Source organism: Barbus barbus (assembly GCF_936440315.1).
Source record: "Barbus barbus genome assembly, chromosome: 18".
Classification (NCBI taxonomy): domain Eukaryota; kingdom Metazoa; phylum Chordata; class Actinopteri; order Cypriniformes; family Cyprinidae; genus Barbus; species Barbus barbus.
Window position 1 is genome coordinate 14,363,610 of NC_136746.1, and position 24,730 is coordinate 14,388,339.

At 42.8% G+C, this 24,730-nt stretch overlaps 1 protein-coding gene across 1 annotated transcript in view; it reads left to right on the top strand.

Annotated features, from left to right (window-relative positions):
* nrg3a (neuregulin 3a) overlaps positions 1-20,981 on the top strand; it is a gene marked incomplete at both ends in the record, with an annotated part of 316,362 nt that extends 295,381 nt beyond the window's left edge. The window contains 3 exons of the mRNA XM_079440134.1: positions 5,853-5,962; positions 8,687-8,866; positions 20,414-20,981. Of these exons, the coding sequence (XP_079296260.1) occupies positions 5,853-5,962; positions 8,687-8,866; positions 20,414-20,981 (858 nt within the window). The remainder of the gene's footprint in view (positions 1-5,852; positions 5,963-8,686; positions 8,867-20,413) is intronic.
* Between the last annotated feature and the right edge of the window lie 3,749 nt (positions 20,982-24,730).

Sequence of the window (24,730 nt, forward strand, 5' to 3'; positions counted from 1 at the left end):
TTATCGCCTGATAAGAGTCTCACGTTAACGCAGCACGTTAACGCCGATAACGGCCCACCACTAATTATATTATATTATATTAGGCAGATTCGGTAGGCAGAGCAAATTGTTCATGAAACTCTAAACCATGATACATTCTATTGGTAGGCAGTATAAGTGTGAAGAGCATTCACATTCAGAACAGGATTTGATAAACCATAAATTTGAAGTGCATGCTGCGTCATGAGTATTTTTGTTCCACTTTTACAGAAAGAGAGACTATAATGTATTTGTAATGCGTTTTTCTATTTATTTTGTTAACTTTTAGCTTGCATTCAGATGACTCAAAAGGTAAAAGATATAGACTAAAACAGTGGTTCTCATATTGTTCATATTGTCAAAAATGTTGAGAGCCACTGTAGTCAAGTGCTGTCTGATTATGATGTGATCACTGAAATTCATGTTAAAAGGGATTCTGAGACACATCCCATCACATTTCCTGCTTTTCTGCTCACTAGCAATTAGAAGCAAGAACAGCTGACGCTTTACATTGCTCAGCTCATTGTAACGAGGCTCTGTCACAGCCATTCAGGGTGTGCAAGTCTCTGAGGACAGACAGACTAATAATGGTAGTCACGCTAGTCCATCATTGAGGGTTTGTGATTACTGCATCATTCTCTGTCTTTCCAGCTCAGAAACTGTGCTCCAGCCCCGTGTTCTAGAGACTGTAGACAGTGTGTTGCCTTCTCTGCGTCCTTTCGGGAGATTTGGTTAATATTCATCACTTTCTCAATCACTCCAACTAGCAGATCAATCACAGATAAGCCGATACAGGCTATTTGCATAGCAAACACAGTGGTAATTTAAATATCACTCAAACCCAGTGAGATGTTTCATCGCTACAGCAATCGCCCACTGTCAGAAGACACGCAAATGCCAGCCAAGGCAATCAAAACTAGTCCAGTGACAAGGAAAGACCAGCTTTTGACACATGATGTTAGTTATTTTATCCATGACAACAGCTTTTTCTTTCGGTAATCATAAGAACTGCATTGAATTAAGGATGGAGTGAGTTTTACATATCTGCATTATACCTCTGTTAGCAATATCTGTGAAACTTACTCATGTAAGATATATTTCCATCACATCTCAAATTCAGTCCTAACCTTTCCCTCTATATATATTTCATAAACGTCTCACTCTTTCCTGTGCACCATTTGCTGAAAGTTCAGCCCATGGGCATATAAACAAACATGTATTAATACACAGGTAACACACATCTTGTCTTGTCGAGAATGATATTTTAGGCTACCGTGTGCCAGGTAAATGTGAATATTTGTTGCTTGCTTTGCCCCAGCATACCTCAAAGATTTTGGTTATTATAGGTGTGAAATATTTGTTGACTTGTGGCTGAAATGAGGCTGAGCAAGAAGAACAGAATTCACGGCACTCTGAACTCTGTCACACGTAACACATTTACCACAGAAACTCGTCACTTTAATGACATTTAAAACAATTGCAATCTACAGTAGCACTTGACAGAACATGCGGATCACACACACACTCAAGCTACAGCAGGTGATGGTCTTGCATGTCATTATGGTTAAATTAAAACATCCATTACACTAAAATCCCTCCTAACCAGCATGTTTTCAGCCTTATGCAACTCAGGTCCATCAAAGCAGGTCCATCAAAAACCTTTGAACACAGACTTGGTAACAGCTCATTATTGCCCATACAGTACGTCCTATATATTCGCCCCTGCAAAGTCACGCTGTGAGGAACTCACTCGTACGGCTTTCATATGTGCCATTATGATGTCTGAGGTGGTCTCTACCGTGCTATTTTGAAATAATATTTTGTAGATTACTTTTTTATGTCTCAATTTTCAGCTCTTTTATATAGTACCTTTTTCCTCAATATGTTCATTACCTTTTGGGACGTGTAAACATGCTCGGCCCACTGCATATTTCTCCTCAGATGCTTTGACAATAATATTTCAATATCAGTTTGCTGACATTCTTTTTCAAAAATTCTAAGCAGTTTGTTGCTTGTACGGTCCAAGATTGTGAGCACATCTTGTGAATTACCCTTGATAAACATCAACATGTTTCACAAAACAATAGACCCTGCTTGTTACCTGCACATTAGTCTTACTCAGATTTAAAAAATGGGAATTCGGGCTATATATAAAATTTGTAGTACTTTTTTCTTTGAACATTAAGATGTTTTGGCTGAATTTACCTGATTAATTTAACAGCTAAGTAGTCTATGCAAGCCTGTTTGTTTAAAAGCATTTTCTGGAAATGTAGATGGCTGTGCTTCGAAAAATAAAAAAAAATGCATCTTCAAAGATCAGAAAGACGTGCTTTCAAAAGATTTCGGATGAAGTCATTTTTGATTGCCTGAACAGGTTCTTTTGAGTGTGGTCAAAGTGCATCTCTAAGGGAAAATAAATTGACTGCTTCAGTAATGATAGGCTTCTAGCTTTTCTAATACTAGTTACCCATGTGATAAAGAGTCGACCCTAAATTCAGAAATGACCATTTCTATCTTTGAATGAATCAGACAGCTTTTTCAAACCTGTTGCGGGAAATGATTTTCAAGACTTTTGTAGTGCTCTGAGTCATAACTTTGCTTTTGTGAAGCAGTATGGCCATCATTCTAATGCCAGAATATATTTGGGTTTGAGTAAAAACAGACTGTTGATTTCATACTGCACACAATGGACTACAAAATATAAAATGACCATTTTAGCAAACTACATTCTATACTTTTTTTATATATACAGGTCCTTCTCAAAAAATTTGCATATTGTGATAAAGTTCATTATTTTCTGTAATGTACTGATAAACATTAGACTTTCATATATTTTAGATTCATTACAACACAACTGAAGTAGTTCAAGCCTTTTATTGTTTTAATATTGATGATTTTGGCATACAGCTCATGAAAACCCAAAATTCCTATCTCAAAAAATTAGCATATCATGAAAAGGTTCTCTAAACGAGCTATTAACCTAATCATCTGAATCAACTAATTAACTCTAAACACCTGCAAAAGATTCCTGAGGCTTTTAAAAACTCCCAGCCTGGTTCATTACTCAAAACCGCAATCATGGGTAAGACTGCCGACCTGACTGCTGTCCAGAAGGCCATCATTGACACCCTCAAGCAAGAGGGTAAGACACAAAGAAATTTCTGAACGAATAGGCTGTTCCCAGAGTGCTGTATCAAGGCACCTCAGTGGGAAGTCTGTGGGAAGGAAAAAGTGTGGCAGAAAACGCAGCACAACGAGAAGAGGTTGACCCTGAGGAAGATTGTGGAGAAGGACCGATTCCAGACCTTGGGGGACCTGCGGAAGCAGTGGACTGAGTCTGGAGTAGAAACATCCAGAGCCGCCGTGTACAGGCGTGTGCAGGAAATGGGCTACAGGTGCCGCATTCCCCAGGTCAAGCCACTTTTGAACCAGAAACAGCGGCAGAAGCGCCTGACCTGGGCTACAGAGAAGCAGCACTGGACTGTTGCTCAGTGGTCCAAAGTACTTTTTTCGGATGAAAGCAAATTTTGCATGTCATTCGGAAATCAAGGTGCCAGAGTCTGGAGGAAGACTGGGGAGAGGAAAATGCCAAAATGCCTGAAGTCCAGTGTCAAGTACCCACAGTCAGTGATGCTGGTGTTGGTCCACTGTGTTTTATCAAGGGCAGGGTCAATGCAGCTAGCTATCAGGAGATTTTGGAGCACTTCATGCTTCCATCTGCTGAAAAGCTTTATGGAGATGAAGATTTCATTTTTCAGCACGACCTGGCACCTGCTCACAGTGCCAAAACCACTGGTAAATGGTTTACTGACCATGGTATTACTGTGCTCAACTGGCCTGCCAACTCTCCTGACCTGAACCCCATAGAGAATCTGTGGGATATTGTGAAGAGAAAGTTGAGAGACGCAAGACCCAACACTCTGGATGAGCTTAAGGCCGCTATCGAAGCATCCTGGGCCTCCATAACACCTCAGCAGTGCCACAGGCTGATTGCCTCCATGCCACGCCACATTGAAGCAGTCATTTCTGCAAAAGGATTCCCGACCAAGTATTGAGTGCATAACTGAACATAATTATTTGAAGGTTGACTTTTTTTGTATTAAAAACACTTTTCTTTTATTGGTCGGATGAAATATGCTAATTTTTTGAGTTTTCATGAGCTGTATGCCAAAATCATCAATATTAAAACAATAAAAGGCTTGAACTACTTCAGTTGTGTTGTAATGAATCTAAAATATATGAAAGTCTAATGTTTATCAGTACATTACAGAAAATAATGAACTTTATCACAATATGCTAATTTTTTGAGAAGGACCTGTATATTGCCTTTATTTTCTCTCTGAATTCACACAAACTTGTTATTAGTCAGAATGTCTTAACACTTCCTCCCACCGTTTTATTGCTACTCTTTCTCTTGCTACTTCTCTTCTTCTGTATAAATCTTATACTCTCTAGCTCCTTCCCACTCACCTGATATTTTCAATAGCACATTTACTTTCATCACAAGTTGCTAAAACATACAGCTATGCAGTTCATATTTGAATCGAGTGAGAGATAGCCATAACATTATAACAAAACATAACAGCATAGCATAACTTAACTGGTTAAATGTTAACTGTCTGTCAACCATATATAAAAGTCTAAAGTAATCATGTTTTTCTTTTGAGCTAAAAGATTAAGGTTTATGTAAGTGATTTTAAACATGACTCACTTGAATTTCAATACATTAGATTAAACATTATAAAATTGGCCACGGTATTGTACTTGGGTTATATTTCACATATTGTCATCTTACTTTAGCCTGAAAAAGGTCAAGCTTACTGGAAATGTAATTTATTTTTCAAGGCAGTGTCAATAGGTATCTCACAGACACAAGAGGTTTCCTCCAAGCTACTGTTACATCACGAATGAATAAAGTCCCCTGTAGGCTGGGATGTTACATGATGCCTTCAAATCATACTGTAAAGATGTCCCCAGCCATAATTTGCAAAACAGAACATAATGAGTTACTAAATTATGCATATACACTGCATATTTTTAAATAGTCAAGATAAAGTTTCAGTGTTCCCTGTAGCACAAACAGTAGAGCATGGTGCTAGCAATAGAAAATACATGGATTGGATTCCCAAAGAATGCATACACTGTTGAAATGTATGCTTTGAATGCAATGTTTGCAAAGTTGCTTTGAAAAAAAAAAAAATCTGCCCAATGTAAATAAGGAAATTGAAAGGAAAAAAACAAAACAATATGTTCTCTTCTGCACTGCACATATTGTTCCTACATGAGTTCCATTAGAGGAAGCTATTGGGACATTGCTTGGATTTACATAGTCCTGAAAGTGCTATATTATCCAATTAGAGTGACTCTAGTGCCCTTCTCTGAACACCCATCAGCCATCAGTTCTCCTCCTCCTGTATATTCCCTCTCTCTCTTCTCTTCCACTCGACAGTGTGGAGTGAAGGTGGGATAGTGGAGGAGATTAAGTATCTCTCTGACATTTAGATCATTGTGTGCATTCTGCCCGAAGCAGAAATGGCTTTTTATGAGAAAGTCTTTCAAGGTGTGAAATTTAAATTGGATTTGTCTGCAGGTTTCATAGAAGTCTGTTGGATTATCTGAACATCAGTGGAACCCTGGCCGCTGACTCTTTGTCAAAGACAAGAATCCAGGCGAAGAGTCAAGCAGAAGCCTGAGCTCTTCTTGCATTCTTGATACATTATCCAACTGGGACTAAAAATTTACTAATTAAAAGTTTAGGTGACAGTGCATAGCATTGCCCATAGACGACAGTGTAGAATATTTAACATTTGTCTTCCTTGATGTCTCTTTTGCAGTATTATAAACCGACAAGTTCCTCACCACCGCATCTTCGAGAGTCTGGTTTCGTTCAAAGCACTACTGCCTCTACCAATCCACAAGGCACACTGACAGGGAAACACCCCAGGTATGAATCATCACAAAATCTTTTTATCCTTCTAAAAACAGCTTTTTTCATGCTCATTTAATGGCATTCAAAGAAATTCTGACAATGATTATTGTAACGATACAGTATGAAATCCACATGCCTCTGTTAAAAAGCACTGAGGAGATCAATTAAACTTCCATCCATTACAGTGCACCCAGTGACTATGATACAGTTACTGAATAGTAAGAAAATTATAATAATTCTAACTGGCAATGTTTTAATATGCACTTCTATAATAGCAGCAACATGAATGGCAGAGCATATATAATCAGTTCTCTGGTGCAATAAAATATGGCAGCTTCATGTTTTGTTTTTGCTCACTAAGGCTGCATATATTTGACCAAAATTCAGTAAAAACAGTAATATTGTGAAAATTATTACAGTTTAACTGTTTTTATTTGACTACATTTTAAAATGTAATTACTGTGATGGCAATGCTGATTTCTGTTCTTTTTCTTTTTTTTGCAGCCATTACTCTAGTCCTCATGATCCTTCAGAAATCATTCTAATATGCTGATTTGGTGCTCGAGCAACATTTTTTATTATCAATGTTGAAAATATATATTTTTCAAGATTCTTTGATAAATAGAAGGTATAAAAACAGCACTTATTTAGAAAACTGTTGTATTATTAAAAGTGTCTTTACTGTCACTTTTGATCAATTTAATTTGTCCCTGCTGAATAAAAGTAAAACGTAAAAAGTAAAAAAATAAAAATAAAAAAAAATCCTAAACTGACTTGCCAATCTCCAAAAATCGTTACTAAAGATTTCTGTACGCAGTGTGATTTCATTCAAATGCACTTGAATGAACTGTGACATTGCAAAGTGTTTTATATGCTGTTTTTTATTAAAGAAATTGTTGCGAAATAACATGATTATAAACTGTGGAGACAGCAAATGTTTCTTGCATTCAATGCATTTCTAACTGATAACATTAACAAAACACATTCACAAACTCTTCAGTTACTATCGACACTACAATAACATGAATCAATACATGAAAGAAAAGATGTTAATTTACCTTAAAGTTCTGATGGGAATGAGGGACAAAACATAGTGTAATCCACAGAATGCATTTCTCATGATTTATTTAAGGATTTGATAAAGGACACATTATGTATCTCTGAATACCTTGTTTCATTATCATAGTTGAACCGGAAGCATCATTTTTAAGTATTTTTTCATCTAAAACCAAAAAGGCATGTCTGAAATAATGAACGCAACCTAAAGTAGGATTGGACCAAAATGTATTTTTGGCAAAGATGGGTCTTTTGAAATTGAGGTATTTGGTGGTTTTAGAGTCTAATAGAATGTTTTATTGAATTCATTCATTGATCAAAATGTTTTCTGATATGAATGATCTGTTGTATTAAATGATGGCTGGTCCGTGTGTGGATAAGGGTTGTGGTTTGTGGAGGGGTTTTATTGAGGGCTGGGGATGGTCTGTGATAGCTGAGACACAAATCCTTTCAGCCTTATTTAATCCTCATACTTTCCTCAATCTAAACGTTAAGCCCTGATTTCACTCTCTGTTTTTGTTTGTGGCTCAGTGCACTCTTGCAATCATATATATGTTTTTTTTTTCTGTGATGACATGTAATTTGTTGGTAAACAGCCTTTTGCCCCCTGTCCCACCCTTCCCCAAATGCTCGTATCTTCAAATGATCATCACAATCTAACTGATTGCTCTTGACTCAGGGTAAGGAAGGATTTAAATATGCAGTGAATTATCGCTCTGTTGGAGACTCATCTAAAATTGAGCATGAATTCCTCTTCAGGCTATTTTTACCAAATAGTCCAATGTGTGCTCCTAACTGCCAGTGGTCTGATAGGTCAATTAATCTCTATGTTAATGTGGCCCCATTTAGTTGAAATGTATGTACAACATCTCCCCATAGTTTGCCTAGCAGGATCACATAAATATCTAATTGGGAGCAAGGTGACTCATTGGTAATGTGCTCCATTTTTTAATGATAAAAGAAATGTATCTTGTAAATATATATATTTTTTTTTAATGAAGTCTACAGATGTGAAGACTAAAGCCTACATTCCTGGGTGCTGTTTATTCCCAGAGTCTTTCTCAGCAAGCTTTATGTAAACATGTCCTGCTTTGTAAAAACATTCAGCACACCAGATGGAGACAGAGAGGAAGTGAGAGTATAAAGCATTTTTAACATAATACCATGGACTGGGACAGAAAATCTCTGAGAGAAATTAGATTGAGCATAGCGGCTTTGCTTTGTTCAGAATCATGGGTGCTATTTTTAGGATTTCCTTTAAAAAAAAACACCAACAGAACAGAGCTGTAAAAGTATTTAAAATGTCAGTACTGTTGCATTTATTTATTTGCTTATTCATATCTGTATTCAAGTAAATATATTATTTTCTTACTTACAACCTTCTTTTTTATTTGGTTGTCTTGTTTGTTTGTAGGTTTTTTTGTACAAAAACAATAATAGTAATAGTTAGAATAATAATAACAATAATTATCATCATTATTATGATTATTATTATTAATTTGTTTTCTGATGCTTTTAATTCTGGCAGAATCAAACCCCCACACCTTATTATTATTTATCCCTCAGTAAACATGCACTTGTCAGATTTGTATCGTTTCTCCTTGGGGATCAAAATGACCCTAGCAATAACACAATAAAAGAAATAAAAAAAATCAATGATATGTTGTGTATTTTATTTTACAGGAGCAGTTCCCTCTCTCATAGTCCAGATCGGAGGAGTCGTTCTGCTTTCCGGCCTGCATCTCGCAGAACACCACCCATAAGCAGAGGATGTCTCAATGCCATTGGTGGATCGAGAGATTCTGGTCCTGCCTACCAACATCTCCAGGAAGTAGACAGCTCAGAGAGGGAGTCAGTGAGAAGGTTAGTTAGCAACATTCATTTGCTACAGGTCAATGAGCTTAATACTAATTATTTAATGCTTACGCATAGTCCTACCCAATGGATTAACCCGATGAATTAAACTCTAGTCTGTGATTCTCTGAGGGATGGGGTGCATTAATGCAATGAAAATTGCATGCAAAGAGTTTTTTTTTTTTTTTGAAGGGTGGTGTTCATGTGAGTCAGTTCTGGTCGGTGACACTGTCTGCCTCTATCAGGAACCCTCTTTCTGCTCTCTCTATCCTCTGATTTATGAGCCAATCTGTAGTTGTTTTTTTTTTTTTTTTAAACAACCACTTCTGCCACACAACCCGCAAAGCAGAGGCCGTTCTTACACTTACTCTTTGTCATTTTTTCTGTTTCTGCTACTTCATCTTAGATCTGAATTCAAGACTAGAAGTTTTCCCCAGGTTCAATATATAAAGATTTATGTCATTGTTTGCTTGTTTTCTGTGTATCAGTGTTTCCTGCACTGCTTTTTAGCAGCAGTGCTCCCCCGCTGCTGAATCTATACCACCACCTCCGAATCTTCAGTGTCACAGTAAAAAAAAATGTGAATGTAAGTGTGCAGTCTGTGTTCAGTGTGATGCAATTTAAATGTTATGTATCAAAAAAAAATAATGACATGAAATGTCTTTCTATTGAGCTGCAAAAACAAACGTCTCAGGTTATGTATGTAACCATGGTTCCCTGAAGGGAACGAGACGCTGCGTCCAGCGACGCTTTGGGAACGCCATCAGCATGACCATGCTCTGAATATCAGGTGTAATCAGTCCGAAGGAGGGCGAGGCGTCACGGGCGGGGTGACGTCACGACCAGGAAGTATATAAGCATGTGCGGCGGAGCCGGCGTCAGCTCTAAGTCATGAAGCAAGCGCGGGCAGGGATGCCGGAAGTGTGGCTAAAGGATGTCGAGGTTATAGAACCTGGCGAAAGTCAGGGGCGTGGACCACCCAGCAGCGTTGCAGATGTCCTGAACCGGGACACCTGCCCAGAAGGCCTTGGAGGCCGCCACACCTCAGGTCGAGTGCGCTCTGATTCCCAGCGGCGGGGGACGCTCAGAGGCCTCTTATGACAGAGAGATGGCATCCACTATCCACCTGCTAAGAGTGGGCTTCGTAGCAGGAAGACCCCTCTTAGGGGGACCATAGCACACAAGCAGTTGGTCCGATTTCCTCCACAGGGATGACGCACTGGACACGTACAGTTGTGCTTCTCCTGGTCTGGCTCCCTGAAGGGAGGGGGACAGAAGGCCTGGAGTACGACTGGCTGTGGTACGACCGATGGGACCTTAGGTACATACCCCACGCGGGGGTAGAGAAATACTTTCGCCATGCCGGGTGCAAAGTCAATAGAGGCCTTAGACAGGGCCTGATGGTCACTCACCCTCCTCAGAGAGGTGATAGCCAGTAAGAAAGCGGTCTTAAATGGTGAGTCTATCAGTTATCTCCTCAATAGGCTCGAAAGGTGCCTTGCACAGAGCCTCCAGAACCACAGCCAGGTCCCACGTAGGGACGCGGGAGCGTACCGGCAGCCTCAGCCTCAGCGCACCGCGGAGGAAACGTGTAACTAGGGGGTGTCTACCCACTGTCTGGCCACTACTAGGGGCGTGGTATGACGAAATAGCTGCCACGTAGACCTTAATAGTGGAATGGGTTAACCCTGCGGAGAAACGGGCCTGCAGGAACTCCAGAACTGCGTGGATCGGGCAGTTGACTTGCTCGAGCTGGCGGTCCCTGCACCAAGAAGTGAAGAGCCTCCACTTCAAGGCGTACAGTTTCCTCGTGGAGGGAGCTCTGGATTGGAGGATGGTCTCGACAACCTCGGTTGACAGACCGGAAGCTAAGAGCTGTGCCCCCTCAGGGGCCACACCCACAGCTTCCATAACTCCGGGCGAGGGTGCACGATAGTGCCCCTGGCCTGTGAGAGGAGATCCCTCCTGACGGGCACTTCCCACGGAGTGCCGTCGAGGAGAGAAATCAGGTCCGAGAACCATACTCGGCCCGGCCAGAACGGTGCTACTAACAGTAGACTGACCTCGTCCCGGCGCACTCTCGCCAGAACTCCCGGGAGCAGAGCGATCGGGGGAAAGGCGTACAGACGAAGCCTCGGCCATGTCTGTACCATAGCGTCCAGTCCCAGAGGAGCTATAGAGAACCAGAGGGGACACTGCGTTGACTCTCGAGTCGCAAAGAGGTCCACCTGAGCCTGGCCAAAAATTCTCCAAATCTGCTTCACCACCTCGGGGTGAAGCATCCATTCCCCGGGCCTCGGCCCCTGTCTCGACAGGACGTCTGCTCCCACATTGAGATGTCCAGGAATGTGCATAGCTCTCAGTGATAGGAGCTTGCCCTGGGACCACACAAGGATCTGGTGTGCCAGCTTGTACAACGGGCGCGACCGCAGACCTCCTTGGTGGTTGATGTAAGAGACCACTGCCGTGCTGTCGGTGCGGACCAGCACGTGGTGATCTCTCAGGTCCGGGAGGAAGTGCTTGAGTGCACGGAACACAGCTAGGATCTCTAGCCAGTTGATATGCCACGTCAGGTGGCGACCACTCCACAGACTGCGGGCAGGGAGGCCACTCATGACTGCACCCCAACCGGTGAGGGAGGCGCCCGTCGCAAGCGAGACGCGGCGACAAAGAGCTTTGGAGCTCCCAGCACCGGGCCCTGAGACAAGAACCAAGGGTTCCTCCACATGTCTAAGGCACGAATACAGCGGCGTGACACTTTGACAGCGCGGAGCGGGTTTCCCCTCAGGGAGACCTCCCTGGTCTTGAGCCACCACTGTAGGGGTGTCATGTACAGCAGGCCGAACGGAATCACGTTGGACGCAGCTGCCATAAGCCCAAGCAGCCTCTGCCACTGCTTGACAGTGAGTGACTGGCCCTCTTGCACTCTCATGACTGCCGTGAGGATCGACTCGATCCGAGCAGGGGACAACCGAGCCTGCATCGTGGTCAAATACCACACCACGCCTAGATAAGTGGTTCTCTGAGCTGGAGAAAGCGCACTTTTCCTGGCGTTTAGTCTTAACCCCAAGTCTTTCATGTGGGCGCGAACGACATCTCGATGCTGAATCGCCAACCGCTCTAATCGAGCGAGGATCAACCAATCGTCGATATAACGGAGTATGCGGATGCCCTGCAGTCGCAACGGGACCCGTGCCGCATCCACACACTTGGTGAAAGTGCGGGGTGAGAGTGCTAGGCCGAAGGGAAGAACCCGATACTGGTACGCTTTGCCCCCGAAAGCGAACCTCAGGAACTTCCTGTGAGAAGGAAGAATGGAGACATGGAAATAGGCATCTTTGCGGTCTATCGTGACAAACCAGTCCTCGGACCTGATTTGAGACGCGACCTGCTTGACAGTGAGCATTTTGAACTTCAATTTTCTGACTGAGCGGTTCAGCAGACGCAAGTCCAGTATGGGCCTCAGCCCCCCATCCTTCTTTGGAACAATGAAGTACCGGCTGTAGAAGCCGGTGTGAACTTCGTGAGGAGGAACCAACTTGATGGCTTCCTTCCTCAGCAAAGTAACGACTTCCTGTTCCAGCACCAGAGCCTGCTCGGGGCGGACCGCAGTCACAACAACCCCGTTGAACGGCGGGGATGACCCGCCGAACTGAATGCGATATCCTTTGGAAAGACCTGAGATAAACACTCGCTGGGACCAGCTGCGCCCTGGGACAACGGCAGGGTTGGCAGACAAGTCCCCTGAGGGCACGGGGGGAGACGGTCACCGTGTACCGTGGTGTAAGCCGCTCCACCCCAGTAGGGGTCGCCCTCCACGATCCTGGGGCTCGCCCGTCAGGACCTTTTGCGCTTCCCTGCGTGAGGAGCTGGTATACCCTCTGCCCACTTAAAAAAGATGTTGTACGCAGAGGCTTAGTGGGCAGCGCTGGAGCCTTCAAAGACAATGCCGTCGAGGGAAACAGACAGCTCGCAAGCGTCTGCTCGACCGGCGGCATCGCCTTGTACCCGCACTCATTCAATTCCCTAACGCTGCCATAATAATCAGCGGAGGGAATGAATGGTCGGGACGAAAAAGGTTTCACCCATGATCTCGACACCTCGGTGTGGAGATCGGGGAAAACGGAAGGCTCCTGTGCAGAGGTGGCGGCCGCGAGCGCCGAAAACGCTTATCCAAACGGCTAGTCTGCAGCTCAGATGCTCTCTGGGGGACAAGCTGATGTCAAGCTTGGCCACTGCCCGAGTAACCACCTCTAAAAGCTCCTCATATTGGCGAAAGAGGCGGCGAAACCTCGTGAACGCTCGTCACATCAACCTCCTTGGAGGAAGAAAGACGCAGCGTCAAGCCCTCGTTTCGGGGGGGAGAGACCGCTTCCAAACGAGAGACGGGGCACCAGATCTGGCGGATACGGGAGGAGATAAGGACATACCCGTCTCACTCTCACCAGCCAGATCAGCCTGCGAGCCCCACGAGTGCAGCCGCCGCTCTGCCTCGGCAGAAGCGGGACGGAAACCGCGCGGAGAGCTCGTGAAGGCTCCCTCCTCGAAGAGAGCCCTCCGGGTGCGGGGCTTTTTTTTTTTTTAACAGCTGCAGCCGCTCGCAATGATGGCAACCAGCTCCCTTGAGAGCCGATTTCGCGTGCTCCGCACCCAGGCAGACTACGCACAGATCGTGTGTGTCCCCACTCGTGAAATAGCAAGGGCAGGGACGAACACACAACCTGAAATGCGGTCTGAAACTTTCGCCCCTAAGTTATTCATACTGGGGCGAACGAGGCGGCGAAAACCTCGTGAACCCTCGTCACATCAACCTCCTCGGAGGAAGGGAGACGAAGCGTTGCGCCCTCATCTCGGGGGGAAGAGACCGCTTCCAAACCGAGAGACGGGGCGCCAGATCTGCAAGCCCCACGAGTGCAGCCGCCACTCTGCCTCGGCAGAAGCGGGACCAACACAGCGTGGAGAGCTCGGGAAGGCTCCCTCCTCGAAGAGAGCCCTCCGGGTGCGGAGTGTAAGCAGCGACAGCCGCTCGCAATGAGGGCAATCGGTTCCCTCGAGAGCCGATGCCGCATACTCCGCACCCAGGCAAACCACGCACAGATTGTGTGTGTCCCCACTCGTAATATAGTGAGGGCAGGGACGAACACACAACCTGAAACGCGATCTGGAATCACCCTTGCATTTGGGTATCTTTTTATATTTGAAAGACAGACAACACCAAATAAGACTGACACACACAGAGCGCTTTGCTGAATGACAAAAAGCTGACGCCGGCTCCGCCGCACGTGCTTATATACTTCCTGGTCGTGACGTCACCCCGCCCGTGACGCCTCGCCCTCCTTCGGACGGATTACACCTGATATTCAGAGCAAGGTCACGCTGATGGCGTTCCCAAAGCGTCGCTGGGCGCAGCTCGAAGTTCCTGGAAGGGAACATGCAGTTTGACCAGTGTATACAAATTCAGAAACAAACGACTTAAGTTGCTTCTTTTTAGTGAATAGTTTACTAGACTGACTGATAAACAATTTACTTTTGAGCTGGTTCTTTGTAGTGAATAGTTTTTAGACTGATTCATAAACAACTGATTCTTATGAGCTAGTTCTTTTTAACAAATCAGGAGCATACAAAGCAATGCAACAATTGACTCTTACGACCCAGCTCCAACCCCGTTTCAATTAATTGTTCAAAAAGAGTTTTACTGAGTGATTATAAGTTAAATGTAGTATAAACAAAGATCATGAAGTATACATCTCCAACACCATAACCAGCTTTGGACTTGCTGTAACAGTTGGATATACACTTAAAAAAAGAAAATTAAAGAGATGAAAAGAAAATACACAAACATCAACACATAAAATGATAAATAAAGAGAAAAGTAACTAGGAAAGGGCTAATTTGCTCAAAGTAACATAACTCTCCTCCATCTCCATTTGCAAAACGAATTCAACACCCAGTGCAAACTTTACTGCATGAAATCACCACTTATGAAACTCTGTTCCATGGTTCCAAGATTAGTGGTAAGTCACTGGCAGGGTTGGCTTTTTAGTGTAAGATAAAATACAGTTACCCAGAGTATATCTTTAATAGTTTTGTGTATGTGCCATAAAGCCTGTTTTATAATTGCTCCCAAGTTTTGCCATAAAACCCGTTTTATAATTGCTCCCAAGTTTTCAGTGGCGAGCATATGCCTTTGTTTCTATGCTGGCTACAAGAGCAACAAGCGAGGTTGTCTGAGCTCTATTATTGAAGTTCTGTATGCAGGCATGACTCACTGAGACAGGAGGGCACTGGGGAGTGCTGCCTTTTCCAGGAGCAGCACAGCTAATAAAAACCACACTGTCATAGCCAATTAAACAGCCAGTGATATATCAATGGAATGGGCAGTCCTGGATGAGTTTGCTAGAATGGGCCAGCCATCAACTCTCACACACTATAGGCTATCCTGGCCCAGTTAGTACTCGTTTGCTATACAGGATTGGCTTTGTAGAGTGGAAGACTCCACCTCGCCTTAAAATCTCCAACAGGGTCTCAGCACTGACCTATTTCCAGCCTTCTAGCCTGCATAAGAATATTCCTCTGCCGGAGAGAGCTCTGTTACCATAGAGACAGGCTGGGAAACGGGACAGGAAAGAGAAGGAGAGAGTGGGAGCGAGACAGGAGAGGAGTGACAGAAAAAAGAGGGGATGGAGAGAGAGATAGAACTGTTTTACATATGACAGCAGAAAAAAATCTTGGCCGTCTCATTCCTTCCGTCCCAGAAAGCGTGCTGTTATCTCACTAAAATGGCTTACGCAGGGAACAGATTTCACATGGTGTTATTGTTCCTGGTATTTTTAGATAGAAAGGTACTTGTCAACCCCCCTCTGGGTCGTCTGAGTGTTTAAGCAAGTATATAGACAACATTTATAATTGCTTACTCATATTAAGTCCTGCTGTTATGTATAAAACTATCCAGAGGACTTAAATTCCCAGTTTGTGGCGTACCTCCTATCTGATCATTGACAAGGCTATTTTCCCAGTAGCCGATTTCCTTGGACAAATTCGGTTTCTAAAGCTTGACCTCATCAGCTGCATTTCTCTCTTACAGCGAGTGTTTGCTCATTAAAGTGTTTTCAGTATGAGGCTTTTAAAGATGTGGGCTATTCATTATACAGGACTTCAAAACATGCTCCAAATATATTCCACTACAATGACACCCTTCGAACTGTTTTCCCTTCAGCCTAATACATTTCATGCAGGTATCTGAAATTGTTACATGATACAGTGAGGACTAACAACATTGCAGGAAATAAGGTTATAAATCATAATTTGCACAGAGCGGCGCAGCAGTATCACTTCCTTTGGATGTTACCTACTAATCCTCAAAAGTGATGTTTCCTGTTTGTTTACAATGTAACAATTAAAATAGAAGGAAATTATCTCAGTCTTTTTATGAGATATAGAGAGCATCACATTTATATAAAACCACAGTCTCTCTTTCAATCTGGCAAACCTTTAATCTGATTGGCTGACCGTTGTTAAAGGGATATTCACCCAAAAATGAAAATTCTGTCATTAGTTACTCCACCCTCATGTCGTTCCAAACCCGTAAGACCTTCATTCATCTTTGGAACACAAATTAAGATATTTTGATGAAATCAATGAGCTTTCTGACCCTACATAGACAGCAACACAACTACCACGTTCAAGGCCCAGAAAGGCAGTAAGGACATTAAAATAGTCCATGTGACATCAGTGGTTCAACCGTAATGTTATGAATCTATGAGAATACTTTTGTACGCTAAGAAAACATCTCGGTTGCGTACATAACCCTCGTTCCCTGATGGAGGGAATGGAGACGGGAATAGAGACGTCGTGACAACATTAGGGGATTCACTTGGAGGCCCTAATCACCTCTGATATTAAGAGAATACGCCAATGAATATTGGCTAGTGGATTTTGCATACCTGAGCCATTCCCCGTGTATGCGGGTATAAATAGGCAACAGGTGCATCCACTCATCAGGTTTTACGCTGAGGAGCCGAGAACATGTTCCTGGCACCCAGCGATGGTTTCAAGATTGTGGCATGGGGACATAACGTCTCCGTTCCCTTCATCAGGGAACAAGGGTTACGTACATAACCGAGACGTTCCCTATCTGTTGGTCACCCCTATGGGGCACGGCTCGCCTTGGGATTGGTATGCCAAGGCGATGGTATCCACTATTCAGTGGGCCAACCTCTGCTTGGAGACAGCCTTCCCTTTCTGCTAACCTCTGTGGCAACAAGAGCTGCTCAGAGCTCCTAAAGTTCCGGGTGCTGTCCACGTATATACGCAATGCTCTTACGGGACACAGCAACGCCAAGGCTGGATCTGCCTCCTCCGAGGGCAGTGCTTGCAGGTTCACCACCTGATCGCGAAAGGATGTGGTGGGAACCTTAGGCACATATCCAGGCTGGGGTCTCAAGACAATGTGAGAGTAGGCCGGCCCAAACACAAGGCACTTTTCGCGCACCGAAAATGCTTGAAGCTCCCAACCCTCTTGATGGAAGTGAGTGCGGTCAGGAGCGCTGTCTAGCAGACAGGAACTTCAGCTCCACTGAGTCCAGCGGCTCAGGGGGACCCCTCTGAAGTCCAGTCAGGACAATAGAGAGATCCCAGGAGGGAACCAAGGGTGACCTAGGAGGATGTAACCTCCTGGCACCCCTCAGGAACCTCACGCTCTCAAGGTGGAGGGTAGGAATAAGCACTACTCCTGAGCTCACCTCATAGAGAGGGCCTGAGTGAAAGTGCCTTCCACCACCAGTGGAAAACACTCACGCCTGCTGCGTCTCATCCAGGACCCACACATGGAGGTTCCCAGATCTGGACGCGGGAGCCACATGGTGCCGGGCCCCTGAGAAAGAAGGTCTTTGCTCAGAGGGATGCACCAGGAGGGGCTGTCATGAGGAGCATGAGTTACGAAACCCAGGTCCGGGTAGGCCAAGCAGCGTAACCAGCAGGACCTATTCCTCATCGTCACTGACCTTGCACAGTGTTTGTGCGGGATGGCTCACTAGGGGCCTATAGGCTTCATGATTAAGCTCCCCCAGGATGTGGACGGCGTGCGGCGACTTGTGTTAAGCCTGACTCCAGAGGAGGAGATGGCGGCAAGTTGTGGCATGCGACGTGATCGTAGATAACACTGCTGGTTGATGTATGAGATAGCCGCAGTGTTGTCCGTGCTTTAAAAAGACGCAAACCTACCGTGATTTGCTCTTTTAGGAAATCTGCTCTTTTAGGAAATCTGCTCTTTTAGTTGAAGTGCCCAGGGGAATCTCTGCAGACAGGGACACTGCTGTTCGCACCGTGACGCCAACTAGAACAGCTTCCAGAGAGATGATGAATGGCTTTGTGGAGATCAACACGTTCATCCACTCGGCTCCGAAGCAAAAATCTGATGAGTGGACGTACCTGTCGCCCATTTATACCTGTATGCATGGGGAGTGGCTCAGGTATACAAAATCCACTAGCCAATATTCATTGGCATTTTCTCTTAATATCAGAGGTGATTGGGGCTCCCAAGTGAATACCCTAATGTCGTCATGACATAACTCGTAGTGACTGACAGATAGGAAACAAAAATTACAACTTTAGTCAACGATTTCTTCTCGTCCGTGGCAGTTCACAACAGTACCACTACGCATGCATGTGCATTCCTTTGCATGTAAACAAGGCACAGCGCACTTGGGTTCTATGTCAGAAAGCCGCATGTGTTGTGGTACTTTTGTGAACTCGCATCAACTGTCAAAGGTCTAGATATGTGCTACAGGAGGAGAGGTGGAGAGAGGGTCACTGGAGAGACGTGCTCAGCAGGAGACAGCAGAAGTTTCATTAAAATCACATGAATTTCTAGCTGCCTTCAAAAGAGCTCTCTTTTCTGTTGACATTGAGGATTTCAGTAAATGATCACATTATATTCAATCATGATCTCTAATCTTAAGCAAAATCTCACAAACTCAGGCATAATCCATGCATCCTTTACTGTTTCAAAGTCTTGATATTCCAGGAATGATGATCCATGGCATGCTGAAATACTTGGCATTGCTGTCATATCGTCTGTTTTATAGAAAATAGAATCAGACAATTTGCCTCCCCTTGATTGAGGCTTAACTCTGACTCGGTCATTATCAGAAAAAAGCAGTGCTTGGTTAAATATTGATGCTATGAGAAAAGCCATTCTTTGTCAGGGATTATGAATTATTACACAAAGATAATGAATCAGGGGAACAATGCCGATTGCTCCTAAATTGAGAGATTAGTTTACCAAAGGTCTGGTTGAATGGAACTTCTGCTTTCATTCCTATTAAAAGAATTTTGCATGCAAATCGTCAGATGATTAACTTAAGAATGACTGCCGTGGGAGCAGCAAGTTCTGAATCTGGAAGCCAGCTAATGCCCAGCTGAATTAAACGATTATGAGCCAGAGAAGACACTGGGCTACAATCCAGATCAAATAAACGTTGAATAGCTAATAACCTGAGATACCTGAGTATGTAGTAATTGTTTTATTTCCTCAACATTTAATAGCCTCAACATGTAGAAAAATCCTTGCTTTGTTTTATATGCCTCTTCCAAAATGCAATATAATGTTGTCATCTGTTATGTAAGATATTATAAGACACAGTGTCTGATGTGCTGACATGGTCAAATTCATGTTTTGTGTATGTTGAAATGCATTCTTGTATCCTAGCAGAGATCTACAAGTAAGCAATAGTTTGACCAAAAGTGTACTCAAGAGACTCTGTACAGCAAAGAAAATGCTGATCTGTTTGGTTGAGCATCACAACCTGCCCAATAATAGCAACACTGATTCAAGTTTGGGGCAGGACTATTTGTTTGACAATAGTAACATTGTACTTCCAAACCAATTCACTCAAATTATTATATGTGGGAGAAAATGCAATGCACAATATGACAGAACCAGCAATTGTTAAAAGACATCACACCATTGTATCTGCCGCCAGAGGCTTTGGTTCCCACAGAAACAGTCAATGTCCTGAGACATGTGCTTGGGACTGCACATGTGCAACGGCTGAATCAACTTGAAAGATACGCTTTTTTGATGCTATTTGAGTGTGAGAAACCAAATCCATGGGTCAGTTCCTGTCAGATTTTGTTGCTGGATTTGAAATATTTAAATGAAGATTTGCCGTTTGAAGTTTTTGAGAGTTCAGTATTTCCCCATTCAAGTAGACAGGCATAGTTGGTGTCGGATGCCCGAAATAGCTGCCTGGAGGTGTAGCCAATATGGCTACTAAGTGAACTGCCTTTCCTTGAAAAGGGACTTTGCTGTCGACAAGAGTGACAGAGTATTTGGGAACCTGTTTGAACCAGTCATTATTTTCGCAATTCTGTTTGTTGATGCTACAAGCACAGACATTATACACTTGAGCTTTTTTCAGCTTTCAGAATATGTATCAATCCTTTTTGAGATTCAACAAACCTCTTTCTTGGCACTCTAATCGTTTTCAATATATCACTGTCTGGTCCTTAATCCCCCTATATTTCAGTCTGTCATCTTTTCCTCTTTCTTTACAGGAACCTCTCTGGCCCAGGTAACAACCTACATCAGGATTCCTTTTATAATATGCAAGCCTCACAATCCTCAAAATCTTGGAGCAGCCATTTAGACCACATGTGCGCTAGGAGCCTCAGGTCGGGCGGCCCTAGCCAAAGTCCTCCTGCTCCCTACCGTCCCTGCTCTATCCCAATCATCCCCTCTGTCCACTCCTACCAGGATGAGGTCTCATGTATGCAAACCGCCCCTACTGCTGGAAGCAGCCGTTCTAGTCCTCTGGAAAGCACAGCGGAAGCTTCGGCCGTTGATCAACAGTCCAACGTAACAGTTTCCAACCGAGCGGCTAGTAGACGGGAGGAAGTGGCCTCACTACTCGACGAGGCTCAGGAACAGCTCAGAGCGCTAGCACATGCCCAAAGGAAACAGGAGGACATCAGTAGCTCCGTCCCTCAGGGGGCCAAAGAGACTGTGTGTATTCTTTTAGCAAATGGGTGTGGACAAGGGGGAGTGGCCTCTTTTGGGCCCACGGAGACTCAGTTAGTGAGCCCCAGAGACACGCACAAAGATGCCACAAAGCCTGGCCAATGAGAAGGGGTTGACTGGACTAACCACAAATGTCCTGTCTGTCTTGGGGCTTCAGAATACTCCGCCAACATTGGGATACCACTGAAAGCTACGGTTGAATTTTTGAGGACCTGCTGTGGATGGAAGCGTGGGAGAGTGACAGTCTCGAACATGTGAAAAGATAATTTATTTATACACATTTATTTAAGGAGAAACTTAGAAAAAGAAACCAAATAGTCTGTCATCTCCATGGTGTTTTTAACTGTATAAAATATACATAAATATATATAAATGGATATAAATATATGAATTCAAACTGGTGACCAAGTACAAAAAAGGAATATGGGAATGAGAAACGTTCTTTTGTAACGTATCAGCTCCACGTTCATAAAGACTCGATGCTCGGTGGTTCAAAAAAAAAAAGTTATAAAAAAAGTTTCCACTTGTTTCACTCATTTCCTGTCAAGCTAAGCTTGTCTGACACACAATCTTGTGTTTTGCACCTGCAGCAGCTGTGTTTACTATCACCATCCCAGTCACTGTCCTCTACCCTGCCAAGGAATATGGCTCCATCTGCCTTTGAAAACAGTGGAACGTGGATTACAATTGGACTAAACTTCTAAATGCTAATTGTATCCAGGCATGAGGTAACTGATAGTTAAGCACTGCCTCCAAGACATCGATTGGAAGAATATGATGTGTCCGCCCGTTTGTGGAGCAATCTGCGTTTTGTTTTCTGTGCTTCGGTGCGTTCACTCCTTCATTTGGGTTCGGATATAAGTAAAGATAAGCTAATGGAACAGAGCACATCGTACTGCACACCACCTGAGATGCACAAACAGACCGTCGGCACCTCTCTGGATGGACTGAGGAGATTCCTGCATGGGATAACAGAGAGCCGGCTTGGCCAACACAAGGAGCTTTTGTAGTTTTTTCTTTTCATTCTTATGGAATTATCTGCTGCTTTCTGGGAAGGTGGGTGGGAGCAGCAGTCACTATGAGTCTTTATGCTACCTTTGAATTGGGACATAAAATTTATGTGAATTAACAACCAAATGTGGTAAGAAAGAAAAATTAACAATGAATCTTTGGTGAAGCTGTTTCTTTGTTTCCAATGTTTATTTGTTTAGTTTTTTCTGACCCCAGATTCACACAATCGTGCATGTTGATGGTATTGTTTTGCAGAACCACGCCATGATAGTTCTAATGATTTATAGAAAAGCCCCACAAAGAAGAAATTGCATAATAATTGACTAGTGTCTGCTGATTTCAACTCAAATCCTGGCATAAAAAACATGAGTGCCCTGCTGAGTTTTATAGATCAGTCCTAATAGACCCATTTCTGAGAAATTCTCAATGGCTGCATTATATTGAATTGACTTTTTTACATGCTGTTGTTTCTCCTCAAGCATTTATTTAAGACCACCACCTGTTGTTTGATTTTAAGACCTTCTTTAAAGCATGTTGCATTTGTCCTCCATCAAAGGTTGAGTCAACCATGCCAGCAGTAACTCAAGGCAAAGATTAAATGAAACATCTTCTGGTAAAAGAAATCAAAGTAAAGGTTAGCCTGTGGCAGAAAGGAGCTGTAAGGGCAGACAGATAAGATTCTCACTTGATCTTATAACACCTTCCCTTGGCAAAAGCACTGACCTCATCAGTGAATTGCAGTGGAGCGGCATGTCTATCAAGATAATCATGCATCTGAAGTAATATGATAATATTGCTGTCAGAGAAAGACAGGATAGATTTAGATCTTAAAGCTCTTTAAAGTTCTTTATAGAACAAATTAAATTTTATTGGAAGAAGATATCACAGTGCAACTCTTATTTGTCAGGGGGATTTCATTTAGGAGGCATCAGTTTGATATAAGCTGTTGGTAGACTCTTTTATTTTGTGACATTTTTAAAATCAATTAAAATGATATGTTTGTTAGTATGAGCATTCATGATTGCTTTGTTTTCAAATTCTATATATGCTCATTTTGTGCATTTAATTTTATTGGCATACAGTAGATATCCAGAAATGCCACACACGCAACAAAGATTATACCACCTTGCTAAGTGATCTATAAAACCGCAGACAAATTCATATGCAGGTCATAGCAGCAGATATATGAACTGTCCATCTGTTACAGCTCTTAAATGTTCATTTTCAGTTGAAATGGTGTGAGAAAGTTTCATTTGAGTTGGACCATATTTTTGTACACTAGTGCTAAAGTATATTAAATTATGTTTTTGCACAGTAATTACAATGTATGGTAATTTATGCTGTCATTATTCCAGAATGTAAGGTATGTGACTTGAGTTCATTACAGAAGACAATATATTGCAAGACATGTTTTGACAGAATGCGCAAGCTGCAACTGTGCAAGGTGTAACACGAGCACAACCGAAACTTCATGGTTTTGTATAACAGCCCCTTGATGTACTTTAATGTGCAATTTCAAAATTGAGAAATGAAATTTCTGTTAATTCCTGTATGTGAGAAACTGCATTATTTCCCTTCCCAATTGAAATAGTTTTTCTTTTCATTTAGTTCATTTTTTATTTTTTTTCAATAAAGATGAATCTTCAGTGTTGAATAATGTTAGAATGAGTGATTTTTAACTGAATAATAAATTATTAATAGAAAATAATAAGATTAAAATAGTGTTATGCTAGTATTATTTATATACTAATATTTTTTTACAGTTTTTCTTACACGCTCTTTATATTAAAATTCTCAAATACTTGTTCAACCTCCACCTCCTCCACGTCATCTAGTCACCTGTGCACATCATAAAAGCAATTTCTTCTTGTTTTGAACAAATTGCCAATGCTGTGGTTGTTCATGCATTTATATACAATTTTCTGATGTTTCCTATATTATCAATTACTTTTATTATGTTGATTAAAATATATAATACTGATTGAATAATCTTGCCCCACAAAACATCTAAGCATTAGTTTATTGCATAAGTTTTATTAAATTAAATGCTAAATGTATGTTAACAAACAGTCAAGCATATTTTCAATACATTTCTATTCGATTTTTTTAGGAATTCCACAAGTATAGCTTGAATTTAATGAAGAGAAATGTAAAGTGTTAGATCAGCCAATGATCACAACCAGTTCTCTGCTCAGGGGTGCATCTCAATTGGAAAGAATATATATACAGTGAGGAAAAAATTTATTTGAACCCCTGCTGATTTTGTACGTTTGCCCACTGACAAAGAAATGATCAGTATATAATTTGAATGGTAGGTTCATTTGAACAGTGAGAGACAGAATAACAACAACAACAAAATTCAGAAAAACGCATTTCAAAAAAATTATGAATTGATTTGCATTTTAATGAGTCAAATAAGTATTTGACCCCTTCGCAAAACATGACTTAGTACTTGGTGGCAAAACGTACTCCGTTACTAACGTAACCTCGGTTCCCTTAGATACGGGAACGAGTACTGCGTCGCTAGACGCTATGGGAAAAACTCCTTTTTCTCAGAGGACTGAAGACTTTTTCAATCACGCAGTGTGACTGCACGGCCATTGGTTCGTGCAGTAATAAAAAAACGAACCAATGGCTCGTCAGTGGAACTGCACGAGCCTATGGCGGCAAAGCCCGCCAGAGCCCGCCAGAAGGGGCGGGGTCATCTGGCTATATAAGCGGGCGCGTCGCCATAGGAAAACAGGCCAATTCGACTGAAGCGACGACCTGAGTCGTGCAGCTGCATGGCATGGCATAGTACGCAGTACTCGTTCCCGTATCTAAGGGAACCGAGGTTACGTTAG